This window comes from Mesoplodon mirus (genome assembly GCF_964341445.2).
Source record: "Mesoplodon mirus genome assembly, chromosome: 8".
NCBI lineage: Eukaryota > Metazoa > Chordata > Mammalia > Artiodactyla > Ziphiidae > Mesoplodon > Mesoplodon mirus.
This window is the reverse complement of record NC_138984.1, coordinates 90,239,380-90,262,816: the sequence shown is the minus strand read 5'-3', so window position 1 is coordinate 90,262,816 and position 23,437 is coordinate 90,239,380. Positions and strand designations below refer to the sequence as shown.

At 52.9% G+C, this 23,437-nt stretch overlaps 2 protein-coding genes across 4 annotated transcripts in view; both read right to left on the bottom strand.

Moving 5' to 3' along the window:
• Window positions 1–245: 245 nt before the first annotated feature.
• HOXD3 (homeobox D3) overlaps window positions 246–23,437 on the bottom strand; it is a 36,121-nt gene continuing 12,929 nt past the window's right edge. Inside the window, exons 1-4 of one of the 3 annotated variants that reach the window (XM_082630336.1) lie at window positions 15,979–16,101; window positions 5,688–5,793; window positions 4,515–5,138; window positions 246–2,404 (exon numbers count right to left, since the gene is read on the bottom strand). In XM_082630336.1, the coding sequence (XP_082486462.1) occupies window positions 1,647–2,404; window positions 4,515–5,055 (1,299 nt within the window). In that variant the 5' untranslated portion in view covers window positions 5,056–5,138; window positions 5,688–5,793; window positions 15,979–16,101 and the 3' untranslated portion in view covers window positions 246–1,646. Of the gene's footprint in view, window positions 2,405–4,514; window positions 5,139–5,687; window positions 5,794–15,978; window positions 16,102–23,437 lie in introns of those variants that run through there. The other 2 variants (XM_082630337.1, XM_082630338.1) reach the window with 2 other exon arrangements.
• Window positions 17,386–22,913, bottom strand: HOXD4 (homeobox D4). Its single transcript, XM_082630339.1, has 2 exons — window positions 21,358–22,913; window positions 17,386–20,814 (listed from the first exon to the last, which is right to left on the bottom strand). The coding sequence occupies exons 1-2, from the start codon at window positions 21,776–21,778 to the stop codon at window positions 20,468–20,470; spliced, it is 768 nt and encodes a 255-aa protein (XP_082486465.1). The 5' UTR covers window positions 21,779–22,913; the 3' UTR covers window positions 17,386–20,467.

Below are 23,437 nucleotides of genomic sequence, written 5' to 3'. Positions count from 1 at the left end.
CGTGGGCCCACTTTGCTGAAATACAAAAGAATTGAACCTTATCTGAAGGCGTTCTCCGAGTGCCTCCTTCTAGAGAAGCGGGTGTAAGTAGTGCTCCCCAGCTAAAACCACACTAATATTTACAAAATGGTTATAAATCCTCGAAGACATTTTGCCCATTTTGTACAAAGAAGCAGGAGTGAACAAAGTGTTTATACTTGTTATGTTCCATTAATGAAACTTTTATTACTTTACATCACGGGGAACGTTTGTCTTCTTGAGAAATGAACTACTGACTTCTATAAGGAAAAAATCATGACAGAATTTCCTAGAGAAAAAGCTTAGGTGCATGGCTTCAAATGATTATTTCTTTTTCTGCATCTTAGCTTTTTCATAGCTCAGTTCTTCTTATGACTTCTCTTGTGTCTTTGATTGTCAGTTTTCTTTCAAAGTTCATTTTTTACTACTTAGCGCAGAAAAGTGAGCTCTGGCCTCCCCAATGTAAGTGCAATCTAAAAAAGTGGATTTGTGTCTAGAAAGAGGGCGATAGAAACAGCAAAACAGGCAGCAGTGAAACGCCCTACCCAGATCATCCCACACAGAACATTTCTAGGTTTGCATCCTCAAATATTCCCCCCCACACACACACACACACAACCTAAAGTCAATAGCTGGAAGGTAATCAAGTATCTATCCCCAGAACCAACTTGTGTACTGGATTCCAAATAAGTGGAAAAAATATTTCAAAGGGTCAGCCTACTGGGGGGGCCTTACACCGGGATTGTGCGCAAGATAAAGGTACAGTGATCTACTTGCAAGTGTGCGTGATTAACACAGATACACTTCAGACTGAGAAATTTTTTATTCTAAATATTTGTTCAAATAGTACCAGACAATTTGAAATCAATAAACTGTGTCGAGTGGTGAGGGCTGTGGCTATTGGGAAGAGAATAACGGGTGTCGTGCCACGCCATGGGGCCGCCTGACTCTACCCGTGAAGGACAATTTGCGGTCTTAATCCTTTACATCAACTACACACACCAGCCACGGTTACAACTGTTCAAAACTACTTTCTCAACTAGTTCAGACCAAGGGGACTAAAGAGGTGAAATGTGGCCCCCGCGGCCTGGGAGCGCGTTCCTAAGCTCGGCTGGAGAATTCTACAGATATACACATAAATACATTAAGACGAGGATAAATAATCAGGAAAACGAAATGACTCGCTTCAAATAATAAATACAGATCGTTGAGTCCGATGCAATCCTTACGGGACGGGAAGAAGCATATAAATTAAGGTCTCCGCAACTAAACTAGACGCGGGCCATGCCCGGACTCTCCGGGTTCTGGACCCTCTGCAGGGCGCGCCGCCGATGGATCTCAGACTTACCTTCGGGACACCATTACCAGATTAGGGTCCCTCGGTCCGCAGTTATGTGGCACTGTCAGGCTTACAGAGGAGAATCCTTGGCGAGTCACCCAAAGCAGGGCGAGCCTGGAGAGGAGGCCCAGACGCCTGCGCCTCGGCCGCTGTTGGCCCGAGACCGGAAGGCAGCGACCGGGCCAGAGCGAGGGAGGGGTCACCGAGCTGCCCCGCGGGCCCCGCCCGCCACCCCCGCCACCCAAGCAAAAGAGGTAATCGCGCCGCGAGTTCGGGCCGGTGGCCGCCGCTACAGATGCGTCAGTTTGGGGGCCTCGGGCAGGCGTCCCTGAGACGAGTGGTGGGCCGAGAGATCTGTGTAGGTGGGATGAGGGTCACACGGTCCGTGGTGGTGATTGCCGGGAATCTGCGCGGCGCAGCTGTAGTCCACGCTGGCTGAAGATGGGTGCGAGAGGTGGCCCAGGTTGAAGACAGGCCCGGATGCGGGAGCCATGGAGTCGACGAAGTTGCCGCCCACGTACACCGGGCTGCCCTGCAGGTTGGCGCTGGCGAAGCCGCCGCCGTTGCTCGCCATGGGGTGGGGCTCGAATTCGGGCGCCGCGTAGCGCTTCTGCTGCGGCAGGCAGCTGCTGAGCGGCGCCGTGTAGGCAGCCAGGCCGTACATGTTGGGCTGAGATTTGGCGAAGGCGGGCGGCGAAGGCGCGTCGTAGGCCAAGCCGGGCACGGGTGGCAGCTGGCCCGAGTAGGCCACGTGGCCCGCGGCGCCGCCGAGCGGCGGGCTGCGCTCCGGGGACTGACCGGCCGGCGAGTGCAAGATACCCTTGGCCTTCTGGTCCTTCTTGTACTTCATGCGCCGGTTCTGGAACCAGATCTTGATCTGCCGCTCGGTGAGGTTCAGCAGGTTGGCCATCTCCACGCGGCGTGGCCGGCACAAGTAGCGGTTGAAGTGGAATTCCTTCTCCAGCTCCACCAGCTGTGCACTTGTGTACGCCGTGCGCACCCGCTTGGACGCTGGGCCCGGTGGGCTCTTGTCCTCGCAGCTCTCTCCTGGGCAAGGAGGGAGAGAGAGGGTACGCTGAGCGGGAGAGGTGGGGACACCCTGGGCCGGAGAGAGGTGCTTCCCAGGCTCCTTCCTCTTCCTCCCCCCCCCCACCTTAATCTCGGCTGGAGCGGGGGAGGGGCGTTTGAGAGGTGAGATTCCAAGAACTCAAAGGCCCCAGGCCTACCTATCAGTGGCACCTGAAACTCCCGCCTTCTGAAGGCCAACTCATTCTGCCCACCCCCTCCCCTTCAGCCTAGCCCATCATCTCGTCCCAGAGGCTGAGGAGGAGTTTAATAAGAGACTAGTAGCAGCTGGTAAGCCCTTCCCCGTGTCAAAGCAGGGCCAGACTTCTTTGAACATACAGCTGGGAAGTGGGTTGCGGGGGGTGCGGTTGGAGGCAGCCCCAAACTGCCTTGCTCAGAGTCTGGCTCCTGGGCAAAGCACCCCAAGCACCGAATGAGGGTGGAGATCCTGGCACCTCACTCCAGCTCAGCTGCACCCATGAGCTCAATACCCAAATGCAGGGAGGTGACAAACCATAAAAATACAGCCCCAGAGTTTTAGAGGATCCAAGACCAGGCTGGGCATATTTTGAATACTGCAATGCTAGGAGCAGCAGCCTCAGCCCTGGTTTCCACCACCCCTGCCACCTCTCAGCAGATTGTCCACTCCCTCCCTGGGAAGACAAATGGATTTCTCCTGGGAGGGAGGGCCTGGGTGTGCAACTGAGAAGGAGGGGCAGGAGGAGAAGGAGCTTAAAGACTTGAAGACACTTTCCCCCTAGGAGCAGCAGCCCAGAGAGCAGCAGGCAGACCAGAGAGCGGACTACAAGCTAACTACATCCCAGGCCTCAAGCTAGCCCTGGGGCTGGGAGCAAGTTCATCTACCTGAAGAGAAAGCACCTCAGAGAACACAAGGCCAGAAAAGTTCAGGAACCAAACAGGCTGAGCACAGAGAAGGCCTCAGAGCTCCTGGCCCTACCTGTCTTCTTCCACACCCCCTAAATGGACCTACGGGAAACATTCTCAACTCCAGGGTCTCCTTTTCCAGAGAGGAAAAACCCAAGGCTGCTCCTGTTTCAGAGTACATCCTCTTCCCTTAGCATATGTGCCTCCACATTTGGGATTTAATGGGATGGGGAGAACTGAGCTGGGGTGGGCTAAGTAGAGCCCCATGGTTATTCTTTGCAGACCCTCGTTGGATTCCGGTGTGTCATTTGGGGTTTTTTGTTTTGTTTTTTTGTTCTTGTTTTTATTGTTTGGGCGGGGGGGGTGGGTGGGGTGGCCAGGCCTCACAGCTTGCAGGCTCTTAGTTCCCCAACCAGGGATTGAACCTGTGCCCTCGGCAGTGAAAGTGAGAAGTCCTAACCACTGAACTGCCAGAGAATTCCCCAGGTGTGCCATTTTGTAGTTTTGTTATCTTGGGCAAGTGACTTATCATCTCTAACAGTTTCCTGATGGGTGTTTTATCATATACCTACCTCAAAGGGTTCTTTGGAAAATGAAATTAGACAATGTTTGTAAAGCACTGAACATGGTTCTTAACATAGCATTCCATAGACTTTAGTTCTTATTAATTTAAGCGAGTGGGAATCATGTGATATGGGCTATATAACCACCTGGATCATAGTATCTGTCTTCAAGTTTTGAAGAGCTGTTGGCTGGAAGAAGGAGTTGAGTTATGACCAGCAGCCCAGGAGAGCAGATATTAGGGCAGTATAAGGAAGAGCTGTCTATGAGTAACTATGAGACATGTCCGGCAATGACGCCAGCAGCCTGGAATGGACGTGAGCACCCTGTCACTGTAAGGATATGACCACAATCAGAGACACTAAAAAGAAAGAACAGGGAGTTCCCTGGTGGTCTAGTGGTTAGGATTCGGCACTTTCACCGCCGTGGCCCGGGTTCAATCTCTGCAATCCCTGGTCAGGAAACTGAGATCCCTCAGACTGCGCAGCACAGCCAAAAAAAAAACTTTTTTTCTGCATGAGGAGTTTACACATATGGCCTCCACAGTTGCACTTCCAGCCCTGAGCCTCTTAATTCCTAGGCGAGCTAGTTTCTTGGGGTCAGTCTGGGGCACTTAGCCCAGGCATGAGCCCCCTCAGAGAGCTACCTGCAGTGGCACAGCTGTTCTTCTGCTTGGAGTTCTGTCGGGACTCTTTCATCCAGGGAAAGATCTGCTTGCTGATGGTGGCTGAGGAGCCAGAAGCAGTGGGCCCACCCTTGGCCTTCTTGGCAGGTACTCCACCTCCAGGGTTGGTGGGCGAGGATGGGGGCAGGGCTGGTGGGGGAGGAGGGGGGGGTGGTGGCTGCTGCTCTGAGTTCAGACCAGGAGGCTGGCTGCCACCCCCACCTCCCTGACTGTTCCCAGTGCCAGGCCGCATGCAGCTTCCATTGAGTTCAGCCCCCTTGTGGGCTGGGGCTGGCAGAGGTGCAGAGCTCTGGATGGAGCAGGCAGAGCCCGGGTAATCAGTGTCCAGGGAGTTGGCAGCAGCAGGGGGTGGATAAGGCTGATGGGGGGCACTATAGCCATAAGTGTCAGCAGCTTTGCTGTAGCCATAGCCTCCGAAGAGTCCTGGGCTTTCATAGTAAGCAGCCTTCTGCATCGTGTACTCAGGAAGCTCCGGGGCCTGCTGACCCTGCTCAAATAACATTGACCACCACTGTCTCCTTCACCACCACCTCCAATGTCTGCCAAATCCTGAGAGAGCTGGGGCAGCTCCAGGCTCCAGACAACCTGCAAAGAAGAAAAATGAGAGGCCCCAGAGGGACTGTCATTGGCAAGACCAGTCAGTACAGAAGGACTAGCCCAGGCTCTCTGCTTCCCACCAACTTAATAGTAGGAGGATCTGAGATTTTATAAAGTTCAACTTATTTGAACCCTTGGAAAAGTCAGAAGGAATTTCTCATAAACACAAAAAAAGAGTTTCCTTTATCCAAGGGAAGGGGCTTTTTTTTTTTCCATATACAATTTTCTTTCTCCAAGATTGTCAATTTAGCCTTTGAAACTACATAGAAGAGCATTTATGGCCTGATGCATTTTAATGACTGATTCTCCCACTAGACTTTGAGCCTTTTGCAGGAAGGGACTGTGTCTTATTCACCTGCGTATTCCTAACATCCAGCCCAGTGCACCACATGTAGTAAGTGCAGTAAATGCTTGTTGAATGAGTGAATGAATGAATGGATCAGTCATTCATTAGATCATCCCAGGGTTTTGATGGGCAAAAGAAAGTCCTATAACACTCAGAAAAGCCAGAGCTCTCAAAAAAAGTATCTCCCCCACCTGGTTTCAAAATCACAGCATCTTTCACGGAGACACAGATAGTCCACTCTCCAGTGACTGGGTGAGAATTGCCCGGTTAGCTCATGGGTCAGCACTGTGAAATCTACTAGGAGATAAAAGCCAAGAAGAGGACTTAAAGACTCCCAGACTTATTTTGAGGCTAGAAAAGTTTCTTCTCTTTGGCCTACATTTTTCTAGATGCTTAACTTTGTCCTCCACTACTTTTAAATTGATACCACTGGAAATGAGTGAAGAGATTTAGAATTTGAAATGCATGGGCATGGGCAAATGAAAAATGCTTTATGTTATAACTCTATCATTTTAATCCTGCATCCATTGTATAAATAGATACTACTATTGACCTCTGCTCTGGATCATCCATTCCACCCCACCTCCCACCCAATCTACAACCAATGAGAGAACCTCTCTTGGCATGATGAATGGACCCAGAATTAGAAGAAGAAGAAAAAAAACTAAGAAAAATTCTACCGCTTTTGTGTCCTCTGACTCTTGATGGGGGGCTTACCTTCTCACCCGCCCCCCTCTTCTCCTGAAAGCCCCTGATGAGTTAAAGTATAACTAATACCATTCAACCACTTTCATCTGCTTGATAAAGAAAACTCATAGGTCAGCTCCCAGGTCTGAATTCTTGATCTCATCTTTCAGGCAACTTTCCTTCCCCCAAACTCCCTGGTTTCCATCAGGGACATCATGATGGACCACATTATCTAGACAACTTATGTAGCCTAATGGATTTGACCACTAGTAGTAAAACCACTCCTCCATTTACTCATTTCCCCTACACTTTCACCAAACAGCCTAACTCAATTTTTAAAATTCTTCATATTAGCCTTTATTTGGTAGTATAGTTGCCCATTTTGTTTTCAAATAAAAGTGAATATGCCATTAATCTTGATAAGAGAAAGACCCTTCTCAATGGAATAACAGAATACTAGGATGTAATGTTTTAGGAATAGTTTCTATTGTTGTTCTTCAACTTATGTAATTAGGATATCTACCAAACAAAGCTGGTCTTAATCTTTCTTTCATTCATTTTCTGTATCATTCTCTGACTATTAAAGTTACTGAATATTAAATGGACAGCTACATCCTCATCCTGTGACTAATATTTATTTGCCCACAGGCCAAAGGACTACATGTACTCTGAGTTTGGTTAAATCTCTGGACTTTTCTGGGATCCTGCTTCCAGTCTTAAACCTTGGGCCCTCTGGATGTCAAAATGGTCACATTTGACACTCAGACCACCAGAACTCGCTGCTGTTTCTCTGTCACTCCATTTACAGCAGTGCAAGCAAAACATCCCCCCTCTTGCCTCCCAGGATGACCAAGTTTATCTTGATAGGTAGACCAGTCACATTAAAATAGCTTCCTTAGGAACTGACCAAGTCTTTGAAACAGATAGCTTTACATATATATTTGTTCCTATGGCATATTCCTAGACAAAGCTCTGTGCATGTACCTCAAAAGTGCAAATACTGGGCAGCTCCATGAATAAGCACAGTCTGTTCTCCCACTTCTGTTTTCATTGTCTTAAGGAATTTCAAGGGTCACTCAGTGATGATCCACCACCCAAATGTCCAACTTCCCAGAGGCAAGGGCAGTAGCTCTCTCCTCACTGAAAAGGGCTTTGCAGCCTCTCCCCCACCCCAAAATGTAGAGCCCCAAAAAAGTCATCTTTCCTAAAACAGAACCTGAGGATATTGTTACAAAACTGGTTAAAAAAAAAAAAAAAGCTTATTTCTTTCCAGAAATCGCTACTCCTTGTGAACTCTGCTTGAACCTAAGAAGCAGGAACGGGTCATAAATCACTTGGACAATGGTCAACTGTTCAGTGGCTCATCTTTTCGATCCCCCCCCCCCTTTTAAGGCTTTCTTTTCTCGCCCTTTGGTACCTCTGCTCATTTGGGCCCCCGGACCCAAATGCCTTGGGGTGAAGACTAACTCGCGTAGGGGGAGGGGTGGTTTTCGAAGTCCTCAGCTGCCCTTTCCTCTCCTCCTCCCCTCTACCTCCCAATCCTGCTCCCACCCTACAACCAGCAGCCGCCCCCCCGGCCCACCAGCCCCCCGGCCCGGAACACCGGCCAAGGCAGCCTCCCCAGAACCCCGCCGGCACCATCCCCGGCTCCTCCTGGGGAAGGGGCACCAAACGAGGTTTGGCTGGTTCTTTCTCGTGGTCCCGGGAATTTGCCCAGCTCAGCTCCGAGGCCCAACCGCAGGCCGGGAATGCAAGGCCAAACGGTCCCCAGCCGGAAGGAAGGCGGCCTCGGAGCGACCACCGCCCGTTTCCCGGGCCGTGGTGGCCCACCGCACCCGCCGCGCCTCCGAAACAGCCGAACCCTGATGCTTGCTCACTGCACTTAATTCTGCCCCGGATCAATACCTAAATATGATACCGAATAAATAAAAGGCGCTCACAGCGGCCGGGGGACGGAGTTATTAAGCAGCTGGAGCTCTCACGGTGCATATCAATGCACCTGTCATTGTGGTTTGTAGCAAAATTTATGACTGCGAGCACGGCTGCAGTAAACGCTTCAGTAAGGAATGAAAAGAAAAACACTTCCCAAGGCCTGGCACTTTTCAGAAGTGGAAAACAGGCTCCGCGTAGGAGGAAGCGCAGCAAAAGAATTCCCTGCTCCGCACTTTTCCCGGCCCCGCGCCCCGCGAGCCGGGGGATTATATAAAGTGGCCGGTACCGGCCTCTCGGAGCAGCTCTGCTCGGCGGCCGGACGCGGGACGGGACGTGCGTAGCCTGGCTGGGGGCCGAAGACCTGCCGCCCTCCGCGGCCTCGGGAGGCCGGGAGGCTCGCCGGGCGCGCGGAGGCCGGCCCCGCGCTGTTCGCCCGCCGCCCGCGGTGGCGGCGCAAAGGCCGAGGGGACTGGGGAGAGAGACGGCTGCAGTCGTTGGGCTGTGACTAGCGCCGCGATCGTCGTGAATCCCGGACGGGTAGAGTTAGACCGTGAGACTTGAAAGAGAAGGGGGAGGCGTTGGAGTGCCGGTTGCTTCTGTTCCTCTCAATTTTTTCTAAGGTTCGAGCTGGCCTCGGTTCCTCTCTGTTTTGCCTAAATCAGGGCCTTGGAAACCCACAGATCTCTTTCTGGCGGACACCAATATTGCTGGGCATCCCCATTAATTCACTGGAAGCTAGCAACGCTTCTTCCCTTCCTGTGGGCTTTACTACCTCGGGATTTCATTTCGAAGCTACTTTTCGGGTTTGCTCAGAATGGGATGTATTTACCGCAGAGCTGGGGCAGCTTTCCGCCCACGTTCTCCCGATCTCTCAGCCAGAGCTCTTCTGCCCTATGGGAAGCCCTGGACGTGCCTTCTAAATCACTCTTATTTAGCCCAGATAACTTAATACGTAATACGCCCTGCATTTAAGGCACTGGGCTCACCCCATTAAAGCGCCATAAATTTGAAGGCCGATGATCGGTTATCATGTAACCGGCGGCAGTTCACACTGAGGTGATCCACTTCAAAGCCGCCCTTTGTTTTATGTCTTGATGTATGAATCCTGAGATGGCTACCTCGAGTTGCAGGACAAATGGAAATGTAGTGGAAATTATTTTTAAAAATCACACCACTCACCACAATGTATGTGTGTGTGTGAGAGAGAAAGATTTTTCTAATTTTGTTTCTAACTCTATGAAGGCTCTTCGGGTTCCTTTTGATAGTCTATTCTGTTGAGGTGATCTGGAACAAAACGGAAAACTCTCAGTGGCAGCCAGTTCTTTCTTACAAACACATGCAGAGACGCATTACTCCCTTCAAGGGTGTCATAATCAATGTCACTATTTTACATGGTGTCCGCAGCCACTCCAGGCACCTTCTTACTGGCAGAAAGGAGATTCAGTTGGCTCCTGGGGAGCAGGTGGCTTCTAACACCAAAATCCTTGACTGCATGGGAGAAGTGGGAGGCAGGACAGTAGGCAAGGGCCAGAGCCTCCGCAGGGGGTGAGCCAAGTGGGTCAGAGGCACAGGGAAGCCATTTCTTCTCCTCCTACTCCAAACAAGCCCTAAACGCCCCAGGTTCCCCAATCCCCCAGGTCAAGCCCACCCCTCTTAGGAGCAAAAGGGAGGGACTGTGCAGGACTGGGATGGGAGGGAGGCTACAGTACAGGGCACCAGAAAAGGAGGGTGGATATGTAGGTGGGCCTGGGTGGGTCCTAGTCAAGGCTCCCACAGGCAACCACAGTGGAGAGGGAGCTGGGTGTTATTTCTTGGTTTGTACATTATATCTCCGATGATTTCCCTCAGTTTATTTTATTCCAATAGGTACCCACCACATTCCTGGCCTGGGCTGCCCACAATTGGGTCGAGTTTGGGCTGCAAACCGCCTAAGAAGCAAACATCCCTTCCACCTCACCCCAAAACAGACCAAGCTGCCCACCACTGCCTGTGCTCAGCGGGTGCCCGCCCCGGTCAGGTGAAAGGAGAGACGCAATCCCCCCTCTTGCATCTGCCCTGTGCCAATTAGTCGACTCAGTAGTTTGCAAACACCAAACTGCGCCCGGGAAAGCCCCACACAAAGCGTCAGGGCCCTTCTAAAGACCAGAGCGCGCAGCCATAAGCCTTTGAAGTGACCTTTGGCTCAGGCGGCAATAACTCACCCCTTAATGAACACCCAACGGAAGCGCCTCGGAGAGATCCCGTACTGGTAGGGCTCCTAACATCGCACCCGGGCTTCAGCTCCCCAGCCAGACCCAGACCCAGGGGCTCCACTCCACTGAGCCGGCCCTCCGGGCCGGCTCGGTGGAAGCACGATGCACCCAGGCCCTCGGACCAGATCAGCGGGTCCCGAAGCCACTTTATATGATACATTCACGTGAGCGGACGTCAACTTTCGCCGCTTGGTTATTTATTTATTTATTTATTTGGAAAAAAAAGAGTTCTTTAAAATTAGGAGCTTCCCCTCAGAAGAAGGGCTAAATTGGGAGACCACCCGGTGCCGTGATTCCCCCGTGGCTGTAGCTAGATTATTTTTTCCCAGCCGCGGAGGAACAGGGTAAGTTTGCTCCCGGGGGTTCTGGGGTGCTCAGTGCGCTCTGGGCGCAGGAGGCTTGGGAAGGGGAAAGTAAAGAGGACCCCAAGGTGGCCAAAGTTGGGCTACCCAGAGCCCCCACCATCTTCTCCCGCGCTCTTTCCCCAGCCCACCCAGCACCCAGCACAGTCCCAACCAACTTCAGCCTTCTGCTTGCCCAGAATCGCAGGCTTTATCCGGCTGGCTCTGAGCCACCAGCCTCAAGTACCCTTTCCACAGCCAGGAACTGGGCGAGCAAGCGGGAGGGAGACCCGTCTGAGAGCTGTCAAGGAAGAGCTGGTCCCCAGCAGACCTGGCCCTAGACCCCATCCCCCACCGGGAAGAGTCTTTTGAATAGGGAGCCTTGGTGCAGATTATTGAAATTTTCGGGGAAGTTATAAGTGAGTGCTCCATGGGGCCAAATGAAATGCTGCTCGCAGTAATTGGATTCAGCTGACTAAGTTGGCAGGCGCGCAGCTCCAAGGCAGCGAGAGAAGAAAAATGTCCAGCGACTTTAAGTTCTGATGGAGCCAAGCGCTGGAGACTGACAAAACAACTTTGCTGCTCTCCTTTGATGGCAGCACCCCTGGAAGTCGGTCCCTCTCCGGCTGGGGCCCGTCCCAACCTAGGCTAAGGGAGTGCGCCTTGCTTTCTGGATCCCTTCCCCACAGAGGCCCAGTCTGGCCTTGCCCTGCGGCTCCCAGGAGCATGGAGACGCTCACTCCAACTCATGGAGCGGCTTTCTCAGGCTTTGGCCCCGGGGAAAGACCCAGGATGACCTGTCCTGTCCTCTCACATCCAGGAGCCACAGGACACAATAAACAAAAGGATGGATGGGATGCAGGAACCAAAATATGATTTAGTTTTCATTTTGGGTTCTTTGAGGTGAAGGACCCAGAAGCCCTAAACCTTTTCTCTGCCACTATCGCAGTCAAAAACCAGATTAGTGAGGGGGAGGAGCCTCCCAAACTTTTGGGTAGTTTGGGGGTTCTACTGAATTTGGGGGAGAAGCTTGAATAGCACTTTAACCTCGCAAGAAGAAAATATTAAGCCAACAGCAACAGATAAAGGCATACGTATGTGGAGCTAGCTCCCAGAACAATGCAGGGAGCTGGCTGGTCACACAGTTTATTTTAAATACGTATAAATCAACCTGCCTGCACCCAGCCAGGCGGCTCAAGACATGGAATTAATATGATGCTCCATCTTACTTTGGCAGTGACAGTGTAAAAAAAAGTTTCTTTTTATTCATTTCATTTTCAACCCGTTCTCATAACTGTACATTTACCCCCAAAATACCTCCTCCAGCCCCCAGCCTCCTCATCGGCCCTCTCCTCAAACTGCCACCTCCCCCCACAATGCCACCGGCCACCTTCCCAGCCTGGCAAGGTAGTGTGTCCTTCTAACCTTTGGGTAGGCGGGGAGCATCCCCACAAAGCGCACCTCCTTACGATTAATCACCGTCCTGGATGTGTATGTGGAAGTGTAGTTAGGTCCACGAGTGCTGCCTCACCAATTGGCAATCATCAAAATCACAGATTACGCAAAATAAATCATATTTAGTATCCCACTCAGGGCAGCAAGCAGCCCCGTGCCCGAAGATTTCATTTTGTCATGCAATTGCTTACCTGGATCCCAATTTATCATAAACCTGGTGTCCTCGGCCTCAGAGTGGGCGCCAGTGGGGGGCAGAGCTAGCCTTCCCCCTTTGTCTGCAGACAACACTGTCCCAACCCTGGTCTTGCGCGCTCGAAGACGCGGCCATATACCCGAGCACACGGAATTCCCGGTAGAACGGAACCAGACTGAGGTTCAGCTACCAATAAACGCAGGAAGAAAGAGTCTGTAGTCCCCGCGCCGGCTTTGCCTGCGCTGCACGACCGTCGGTCCACCCGCCCGCCTGTCCGCTCCCAGGCCCAGAGCGGCTGCCACCCGCGCCCCCACCTACTCCTGGGTTCCTGCCCAGCCCTCCCAGGCCCCCCAGAGCTCGGGGTTTGTTTTCCTTTCGGAATGTGGCCCTTTCTGGATTTGAAGAGAGCCCCGGAAACCCCCTCATAGTCGGCAAATACAGACGCTGCCTTCAAATGCGAGCATATTTGTTCACGTGACCCCGAGGGAAGATTGTACTGATTGAGGCTGAAACTTTCACGCCATCCAGCCCCGGAGCGCAGCCAGGCCTGGGGGCTGGGAGGAGGGGCAGGAGACGTGGGATCTCGCGGTCCCTTCCCTTGGGCAGACAAGGGTGGGTATGGGGCGGAAGAAAAGCCCCCATCCCGCGGCTCGGGAGTGACCTAGCTCCAGCCTGGCCGCCGGCAGTGGGATGCGAGCGCTGAGAGTCTCTTCCCACACGACCTCTGACCCTGGCCCAGCCTTCCATCAGGCTGGTCCGGGGATTGGAAATTCTAGAGGCTGCCTCTCTTACGGGCGTCTCCGGAGGCAGCTGTGGAGTATCAGAGGCCCAGGGTTCGCCTAGCTCCCCAGCCGCGCCCGGTACTCCGCATCCTCAAGCACCCGGGCAAGGCGCAGCCTAGTCGGAAGCGCCGCTCTTCCCCTCCCCGGGGAGGCAATTACGTTGTGGCACAGCGCAGGCTCCGGCCCTAAGGTGAGAGGCTCCAGCCCACAGACCAGGCTGGTCAACCCGAGGAACACTCCTCTTCACCACCACCACAGTTTGGGGCCTTGGCTCATTCCGCGGACGCGGCCGATGAGCCTACACTTCCAGAGCCAGAAAAGGCGCAGAAGCACGGGCCGAGACCCGGAGCGTTCTCCCCTCTCTGTGTCTGGCGAACTCCACCCAGGTCCTGCGCGGCCTGGAGCCGCCGAGGCGCTGAGTCGCTGTTTGCCACGACCTGTGCGCCTCCAGATTCAGGCAGGGCCCACGGATCCCGCAGGCCCAGCAACCGCCAGGCCGCGGCTTCCCGCTTCCTGCGGCGCCTCCAAGAACGCGAGGGGGGCTGCGAATCAGTCCTGGCTGGGCTTATCTGGGAGAAGAGGAGCTTCTATTTTAGAAATATTAAATCAGGATAGGTTTCCAGCACTCTCCGAGTGGTTGGGTGGAATTTACGGTAACAATTCTGCCTGCGGGAAGAAGAGTTAAAAGCTCCCGGCCAGGGCGAGCAGCCAGCCTCCAGCTCCCGGCTTGCGGTGAGCCCCACGGCACTACCCCAACTCGGCCCGCACCCCGGAATCTCGCACCATCTGGGGGTGTCCATTCCATCCCCGAAGTCTCGCTTTCATAGCCAGCTCTGCTTCTTAGCGGCATCGGGCACGGAGCAGATGCCCTGTCGCCACTTGCAAGGTCTCGGACAGGCGAAGGCGAATGTGCCCGGCAGCCGCGGAAGAGCCGGGGAGAAGGGGGTAAGATCCTCCGCATTCCCACTCCAGAAGCACGGGAAAGTCCCGGAGAACAGGTCACAGGCTGGAGCCCCCAGACCTGTCAGCGAGCCCCTCCTTTGTTCACCCGGCCCGGCCTGGCTGGAGGCCCACTCGGGGCGCCTCTTGGAGTCGGACCGTGGGTGCCCCCAGTCCACCCTCACCCGGAGGACCCCGCCCCCTAGCCTCCCGCCAGGGGCCGAGCAGCCGGCCCGCAGTAAGTGTTAATCTCCAGCCAAAGAGGGGGGCTGCTTTGCGGGAATTTGTCTCCAGGAAAGGATCTGAGCCTTCTTCAATCGGAGCATATGTTCATAGAGCAATAAACCGGAAAGATTTACAGTCCTCGCCCGGCCCCCAACAGCCTCGCACCCTTTCAGGAATTACTTACGATGATTTATCACACCAACCCGGGCAATTGTCACACTGATAAAATAGCCCGGGCCGGTGCCCGCCAAGCCCGGGCCTTAGGAGGCTGTTGGCTGCCGGGCTGGCGGCGGGGCTGAGGAGGTTTTTTGTGGGTTCCTCTCTGGGCCTACCAGGGGATGTCGGGGTGGGTGGGTGGATGGGGTTGGGGGGTGGGAGGGCAGCCAATTCTCATTGAGAAAAAAACGCAAGCAGCTCAGAGAAAGCGCCCGGAATCTGCGCCAGAGTCACTTGCAAAGCACATAAACATTTGTCATCTTTGAATAATTGAATTAATGTGTTATTGTTTGAATGTATAATTCACAACGGAGGAAACTTTGTCTCTGTCCTGACGGGGAAATATACACACACCAAAAAAAGAAATCAAAACACACACAATCCCAAAACAACCACCACACGCAGACAGCCCCCCAGCTCGCCGATGTCATCCTCAAAGCCAACTAGAGGGAAGGAGGCAAAAAAGAGAGGCCCTCCACCCCGGCATCAGGGCCGGAGTTTCGAGCTGGAGGAGAATGCCCGCTGCTGCCCCCAGCACAGATCTCCGGCAAGCTGGGGGTGGGGTAAGGTGGGGTGGGAGTGGAGTGGTCCGTGGGACCTCGCAGCTCCTTGGAGTTCAGGAGAAAAAAGGCTGAAACTGGAGCCAGCGGGAGAGACAGCTCCTGCCTCTCACCCTGGCGTCTTCCCCCCCAACCCCGTTTCCCTTCCCCCGAGGCTACTTCCCCTCACCCCAGGGTCTCCCATTCCTCGGGCGGCGGGGACTTCTCCCTGCCTTTATTTTAGATCTTCTCCCCAAATTAAAGATACAAAAATCGAGGGGAAGACGGGCAAACTCCTTGCTGGGGTGACAGAAGCAGCAGAGCGTGGGTGCGTGGGTGGGTAGTGGGAGAAGCAACTCGGAAATCATTATCTGTTGGTTGAAACCTGCCTGGGGTAAAATTTCAACTCGATTTTATAGCCTTCCATTATGACGCAAAGAAAAATTTACGACCCTCGCTTGAAAAGAGGGCCGAGGCCTTTTCTCACCGGTTTAAGAATAGGCAGCAGATGCCGTGACAGCGACCATTGTTCCCGGTAGACACAGGCGACCGGGCAACCTCGGCCCGCGTGCGCCAGGCGCGTCCCCCAGCCGGGCGGGTTTTTACTACTCCTGTCGCCTCTGAGCAGCCCGCGCGCACCCTCGCCCCTCGCCCCCCGCACACCCTCACACACCCTCTCTCTCTCTCTCTCTCTCTCTCTCTCTCACACACACACACACACACACACACTCGGCGGCTCTCAGTAATTTTTCATAAGTGCAAAGCTTTGCTGAACCAAAGGTCACCATCCAAGCCACTAACAACTTCTCGCCAGCGCACGGTTCCAAATCAGGAAGCAAAGGGAACTATTTGTCAGTGGCCTGACAGCTAAGTTCATTAAGGATTTAAATCAGAATAAATAAAAGTCGCGAAAATATTTACCTGCCGGCCCCGCTCCCGCGCCCGCCGCCTGGGGCCGAGGGTGGAGGGCTGGGGGCGCCGCACGGCCCCCCTCGGCGGGTGATATTCTTGGGATCCCTGCACTTTCCAAGTCGGAGAGAGCCCTTTGCGTGGCAGATTAATGACGACTCCGTGTTTCTTAAGGGACGTGCTGAATTAATTATTTCACCAATCACGTGGTCGGGACTTGTAGAAATCTATTCTTATCATCTTCCTCGCACTTTGAAAATTCTCCGGGTTATGAAAGGCCCTCCCCCGGCTGGCGGCGAGCCCCGGCCGCCCAGCCCGGCGCGGGGGGCAGGGAGGGCTCCCCAACATGGCGGGCGCGCGGGAAGCGCAGTCTGCCGAGGGTCCCGATTTACTGTACTGTACTCCGGCGGGCTCGGCTGTGCACTCGCTTCCTCCTCATCCCTGCCCGCGATTCAATACACACAACCGTACTGATGTATTGGTGGGCACAGGAGGAGCCATTAACCAGAAGACGGGCAGAGAACAATCATAAAATGTGTCTGAATATTTAAACTTCTGTCTGCGCACTTATAAATACACATGTCCACGCGTCTGAGGCGAGCCCTTCCATATATTAAGGACACATGTCTGATTTTATGCATTCTGCTCATTTCCTGTCGCGAGTAAGTCCCCCTCCCATCTATTTTGGGACTCCTGTCTTGGCCCCCTCTTCAAGGCGAGGCCAAGACGTGAAAAGCCCTCGTGAAAAAAACAGCACACGCCACTTTTATAGTGGGGAGTGTTTATTGTGGTCTGGAGGGCGGAGGGGGCACTCGGGGGAGGAGGGGCAGGTGCTGGAGGCCCCGGTGGGGCTGAACAGCACAGGAGAAGTAGAAGGAGCCCAAGATTGGAGGCCAGAGGGGTGAGATCCGAGCAGCCACCCGCCAGCCCCAGGTTGGCCCAGAACCCAGCACCAGACACGCCCTCAGAGTTGGGGGTCCAGGAGATCTCTCTCACCCACCATGTCACAAAGAGAGACCAAGGGGGCCTGGGGCTGATCCGGGCCATGCTGAGAGCCAAACTGGAGCCTCCTTTTAGCCCGGTAAGTTACTTATTTTCCTTTTAAAAAATAATGTCCACCCCACTGCAGCCTGAATCCAGCCTTAGGCTTCCCAATTCTCACAACATATGATGGCCAAATTGGGAGTGTGTAGGTATGGGGGAGGGGAAAAATGGTAGAACTGCTAAGCCTTACACAGATTAACCTTCACACATCAGGCACATTACAGAAAATAATAAATTGTTTACATTGGATGTTAGCTTTTAGAAGACCTAATGAAGAATGCTTCTGTGGAGGCACCAAACAGGAGGGAGATTTCGCTACACCTTTTATTATTTCAAATATAGATCAATGAATTACATCAAAACTACAGGCAACAATTAGTATAAATAATACTTTAATCAGTGGCAGCAGAACATTGGTCAATTCTATTAAAAAAGCATCTTGTGTGAACAGACACCATGGGGCTGACTGACAATGTCATCTCCCAACAAAAGGCTGCAATGGACAAAGTGAGATGGGAGTCTGAGGAGCTATGTCCTCTCCAAACACTTCACTCCCCCCAGTCACGACCCCAACATACCATTGAAAAAACTCAAAACAAACACTTCTGGCTCATATTTGGGGGAACAAACTGGAAACAAATAAAAGCAAATGGGCACTGAGGCTTTCTACATCTAGGTTTCTCCAGAGTATGTTCCCAGATGGAAACTCATTTCCTTCCCTGCCCTAGGTGACTGGGGGGCCTGCTTCTTCCCTGCCCCACTCCTGTGGGCCCAAATGGACGCTGGGGTCCGATTGGGACCTCAGGGTTGAGGGCCGCCCTCTGGGCCATCCAGGCTCCATTAACATTTCAAAAGACAATCCCTAGAAGAGGAGAAGGAGAAGTGAGACTTATAAACAAACAAGTTGTTTCTCTGATTAAGTTACTTTCCAAAGTAGTGGGGCTATTTTTAAGAAGGACCTTGGATTTTCTTCATCAAAACATGCCTCTTGGCTTTCCTCTGGGGCAGGGGTGAAGGCAGTTAAGTGGTTTGGCATTTGGTCTGAAGCTGGGGTGAGTAACCTGAACTTCTGGGAAGGGGGAAATCTATATAATAATCTTTGCAATACATATGTAGTTGGATGTTGTGAAAATATATATTACCCCCTCCCAAGGAGAAGGTTCAATGTATTCACAGATTCGGGTTTTAGGAAAGAATCTGAGCAACTTTCCAACTTGCCTAAGGATAGCGGCCCTTTTCAAATCCTACATCCAAAGACTGCTCTCCATGTTCGAGGGGGAAAAAAAGAAGAGAAGGGTAGTTAAGAGTCCAAAAGGTTAAGGGTTTAGAGGTCAGTCCTCCTGGCTGAAATACAGCTAATCGAATAGAAAATTTGTCCTCTGGATGAACCTGATTCTGTAATTTAGCCGAACTTCAGTAAAATACCTTTTCAGCTTCTCAACGTGAGGGCATCAGAAAAAAGACGTCTTGACTATGTATGAACTCTGTGCTTTTTGTCATAGAAACAATGATGCGAATAATGCAGGAATATCCATCTTTAATATCCCGACGTGGCGATATTCAAGTATTGCCATGTGCAAGTCTGAGAGCCAGGCTCACCCCAAGGAGGAACAAAGAGCTGTCCCTAGGGTCCAATACAAAAGAGCAAGGCTTGGAAGACACTTTAGAGAAGTGGAATTTCAGCCTAGGGACTCCAGTGAATACCTGCCCTCAGCTCTCAGGAGACACAGAACCAAAGAACATGCCTGTAGAGGAAGTCTTTTTTCCCCCTACACTTAATATATACACTTAAATATATTTTTTAAATTACCTCTGAAATCTTCTAAAGTGTTCTCAAGCACTGAAAAAATAGCCCCAATTCTGAATCTCCCTTTCAAGCTCACCCCGTCTCCCTCCCCACTTTTGTGACTTTTCGGTAGCTACAACCAGGGGTTTCTTTTTGGAGCCCGAGGCTTTGCGGTTTAAATTTCTGAAGCCTTGTTTCATTTGAGTCTATGAACTCTGGCCATTACCTTTGACTCTTTCCCTTATCCTTAAGGGTCAACATTTTAGAAAAGTGAGCTTTGAACCCTTCCCAGGCAAGGCATAAGAAAAATGACTGAAGAACATCTCTCTGTTGTTTGACAGCGATTGTTTTTAAACCACTATTCTCAAGGCAAGGGAGAGGAGAGGGCCTGAAAACTTTTATACTTTTACAAATTCTGCTCCAAATTAATGGGTTGAGGAAAACTTCCTTAGATTTGTTTTTAAAAAATTAAAACTTAGGGAAAAAACCCTAAGACCAACTTTTGTGGACTTCTAGATTCAATTAGTTTTTCTTTCATTTTTTACAGCAAGACTTCCTCACCTTCCCACTTTCTCCCCAATGCACATTCCCTCTCCCATATAGGCAGGCCATACACCAATGCCTATAAAATACTGCTATATGGGGTATTTGAGGACATTTGGAATCCAGTTGGAACAGAAAATTCAGTCATTATCTAATGACCCAGAACACAGAGGTTTTGTTTTCTTTCCCCATAAGGAAAATGTTGGACCATTTGTTTCTTTCTTTTTTCCCTTTCCTTTAATCACCCAGAACTGGTTGTAAGCACAGTGCTGAAAAACGCACATGTGGAAATATATTTTCAGGAACTCAACTTTGAGTGGATCCTTTGCTTCCCTCTAGAAGGGTTAAGGGCCCCCTACACACATTTCCGGGGAGTGGGGAGGGGGTGGAGTTCAAAATGCTGGTTACAGCCAGAAGTCAGTCCACGCATCTCTTGATTCTGCTCCCTGAAACCCAGCCCCTTTCACCATGGTAAGTGTTTTGGCGATAAGATGTCAGTTATTTCTGCACCCTAATTCCCCAACAAATAAATATTTAAGCAAATATAATCTAAACATACAACAACCCGTTTGCACTTCCTTCTTAGACTCATTTCTTTGGGCATGGGGCCACCGGGAGAAAAAAAATTTTTTTCACACTGGAAATTATACAGACAACCCTAAAGTTCAGAAATCCTGGCCCAGCCCTCCTGCTTCCACTGAAAGCACCTAGCGCAGGGGTGGCCAGCCTTCTGCCTCAACACGCCCACATTATGAAACCACAAAGATCCCTGGAGGTGAGGGTGGGGGAAGGATGTTCAAATTCACACTGGGATAAAGCATCCAACCTTCATCTGCAAATTCAAAATCCAACAGCGGAGATTTTCAGGAGTTTAATGACTCGCCAAGGTTTTATGTTCTCAGTAGCTCCTGCCATTTGATAATATACTTAGAGAGAGAATCCCGCCCCCCCCGACCCCCATCCCCGCTCCAGGGAGGGGGCTACCCTCGGGCAGGGTGCTAACCTAGTCCGAGGGCGGCCTGCCTGTCCCAGGTCCACCCTACAGTACCTTAGAGCCCAGGGAGGTGACCCCCCGCAGCTTCGGCTCAGCCGGGAGCTCAGGGAGGGATGGGCCCAGGGTCCCCACTTCTATAAGGTCGTCAGGTCCGTGTGGTGGTCCTTGGCCAGCGGCTGCAAATGCTGGCCAGGGGCAGCTGAGGAGGAGCAAGAGGAGGAGGAGGATGAAGACGACGACGACGACGAGGACCTGCCTTTCGTGTTGGGCAGCTTGTGATCTTTTTTCCACTTCATCCTCCGGTTCTGGAACCAAATCTTGATCTGGCGCTCGGAAAGACACAGGGTGTGAGCGATTTCAATCCGACGGCGCCGCGTCAGATACCTGTTAAAATGAAATTCCTTTTCCAGTTCTAGGACTTGCTGCCGGGTGTAGGCCGTCCGGGACCTCTTGGGCTCCCCGCCGGTGTAGTTGGGGTTCACTGCGAGACAAGCAGACCGCACAGTCAGGTCAGCGCCCGGCCTCGGGTTAGGCCACAGCCGCTCACTTCCTGGCGCGCCCCGCGGCCCGGGCCCTCCCCGAGCGCTCCTGGCCCACTCCCTGCCTCTCGCCCGCCCGCCCGCCCGCTCTCCTAGGCGCACACGCTCACTCCCACCCACCCCCTCGGACTCACCTGCTCCCCCGGGCTCTCGGGCGGGGATCCCCAAACGTGCCCCCATCTCCCCAGCCCACCGCCCGCTCCAGCCTTCCCAGGCATTTTGGAAATCCCCTCTTCCACCACGTTCCCTCTGCTCTGAAAATGGAGTCCTCCCCCACCCCACCCCCATCTCCACCCCCTTTTGCGCCCAGAGCCAAGCAGCCAGCCACATGGTCCCGGCCTGCTCCCTCGGCTATAAAAATTTATGGAGAGAGTAATTGCGGCGCCCATTGAAGCCCCACACGCCCCCACCCACTCGCACCCCCTCGCGGGGCCCAGGCCGCCGGGCTGGGGTGGAGACTGAGAGGTCCTGGGCCCGTGCCTTACCGGAATTCACGTGCACCTTCTTCATCCACGGGTAGACCACGGCCGGCTGCTTGAGGGCCGTCCCAGGGGGCGGCTGCTTGGGGCCGCCCGGCTGGCTGCAGGCCCGGGCGCCGGGCAGGGGCGGGGGCGCGGGGCACGGCTCTCCCGGGGCACCGTAGTGGCCGCTGGGGCCGCCGGGTTCTTGCCCGTGACCCCGTGTGGGCAGTGCCGAGCCGGGCCCGGCGCCGCCGCCTCCGAAGGTCTGCTCACCGAAGTCGGGCCGTGGGTAGAGCCCCGGGGGCTGGAAGTCGGCCCCCTGCGTGCCGCCGCCGTAGTAGTCAGCGCCCTGCTCGCCTAGGTAGCCACCCTGCAAATATTCCTCGCACGGAGGAAACTTGGGGTCCACATACTTGGAGTTCACCATATACGAACTCATGGCCATTAATTTCAGAAGGTAGAAAATACTAATTTTTCTCGTGTTGTCTTTTTTTCTCCTTCCATAGGGCCCTCCTACTTGCTGTCAACTGAATAAAGTTGGCGGCCATGTGACCAGGCCAGCCAATAGCGAGGGAGTGAGTTTATCACCGGGTTGGTGAGCATCTCATAATTTTCACAAATTTAACTAAATAACATACGTGTAATCAAGTGACTTGCCATGGCACATTTGAGGGCCCCCGCCAGATGTTAAAGTAGTTCTAATCCCAGCATCCTCATTCCCCACAGGTAACCCCAGCTTTTGTCTGCCACTGACTTTGCTAACCTCCAGTGCCCTCGCCACTCACCCCGCCTGAAATCAGCCCCCCAAAATGGGCACAGTTCAAGGGGGAATGAATCCTCATATCTGTCAGGGTGCATGGCATCAAAAAGTAGGCGGAAGAGGTGGCTTCTGAGTTGGGCAGAGAACCCCAGGCAGGCAGGACTCCCGCCCACCCAGCCTGCGGAGCGGGGACTCTGCCATACAAAGGCCGAATCCCGGCTTTGTCTTCATCAGGGTCACCCAAAAGTTACTACAATCTGGCTGGCCTGAATCAAATTAGGCAATGAGTAACTGCCAAGCTTTCTTCGAGGCCGGGGTGTTTCCAGCCAAATCTTGGCCCTTGCTGGTATGGCAAGAAGCCTCCGTGATGCTCTAGCCAGAGCAGCTGAAGGGTAGCCCAGGAAGGTGGTGAGGGCACCCCCAGCTCACCCAAATGGACCCCAAAGGACCCTAAACTCCTTCTGCCCAGCTCACCTTCTTCTCACATGGCAGTAATGGCCAATGAGTCCCTTCATTGGGCACCCTCCAACTTTATGCCCCTGGAGGGCAGACCTGGGGCTGGGGCGACCTGGACTCCCACCTTGCTCCCCAGTGCCCCCAAACCTAACCCTATGGCCCTGCATACATGCAACCAATTAGGGGTTTACACAGGGGGCCCTGTTTAAAGGTGAGGAGCTTCTCCAGGAAAAGGCTGCTGTATGTCACCAGGCTCAGACGATCCTCCTGGATTCCAAGGTAGTAAAACAGAAAGAGGCGACTGACCCGCCGGCTGCCTCTGGCCTCCACTTCTAATTCTGGCTATTGCGGAGAAATGTGAAGTTTTTGCATCGACCATATATTCCCCTAGAATCGAATCTGTGACTACGTGGATACCACACAAATTCGGTTCTACAGGGTATATATAGACAACGTTACTACCTCCAGGTTCCACCCAGAGCGAGTACCCAGACCGTTGCCAGCCCCTGCCTCTTCCTCGGAGCTGCCACCAGCCCAACGCAGCCACCCTGCCTTTCAGAGATGGTTCAGGTAGCCTGAAGCGCTTGGTGGCAATTTGCAGCAACGAGTTCCCCATCCTTGTACCAGGGCTGGGGTTACCAAGCAGCCAACGAATCAGGACAGTCTTCTTAAGAAAGAAAGAAAAGAAGAAAAATAATCCATCCCAGAAATGGCGGCTTTATTACCCCCCTCTCCGGATCCACGTAACCCCACTCCCTTAGCAAGTGGTATTTTCCAGAAAGGAGCAAATGCCCTCAATGGCAGAAGAAAAAGAGGCAAGAGGGAATATCCTCTGCTCACTCTTCTGCCCACTGTCAGGGCAAGCCAGGTTGGCTGACAAAGCTAGTT

Coding starts and splice junctions, on each gene's coding strand:
- HOXD4 (XM_082630339.1), bottom strand. CDS start 21,778: ATGGCCATGAGTTCGTATATGGTGAACTCCAAGTATGTGGACCCCAAG. Junction 20,815..21,357: donor GAAGGTGCACGTGAATTCCG/GTAAGGCACGGG, acceptor CTTGTCTCGCAG/TGAACCCCAACTACACCGGC.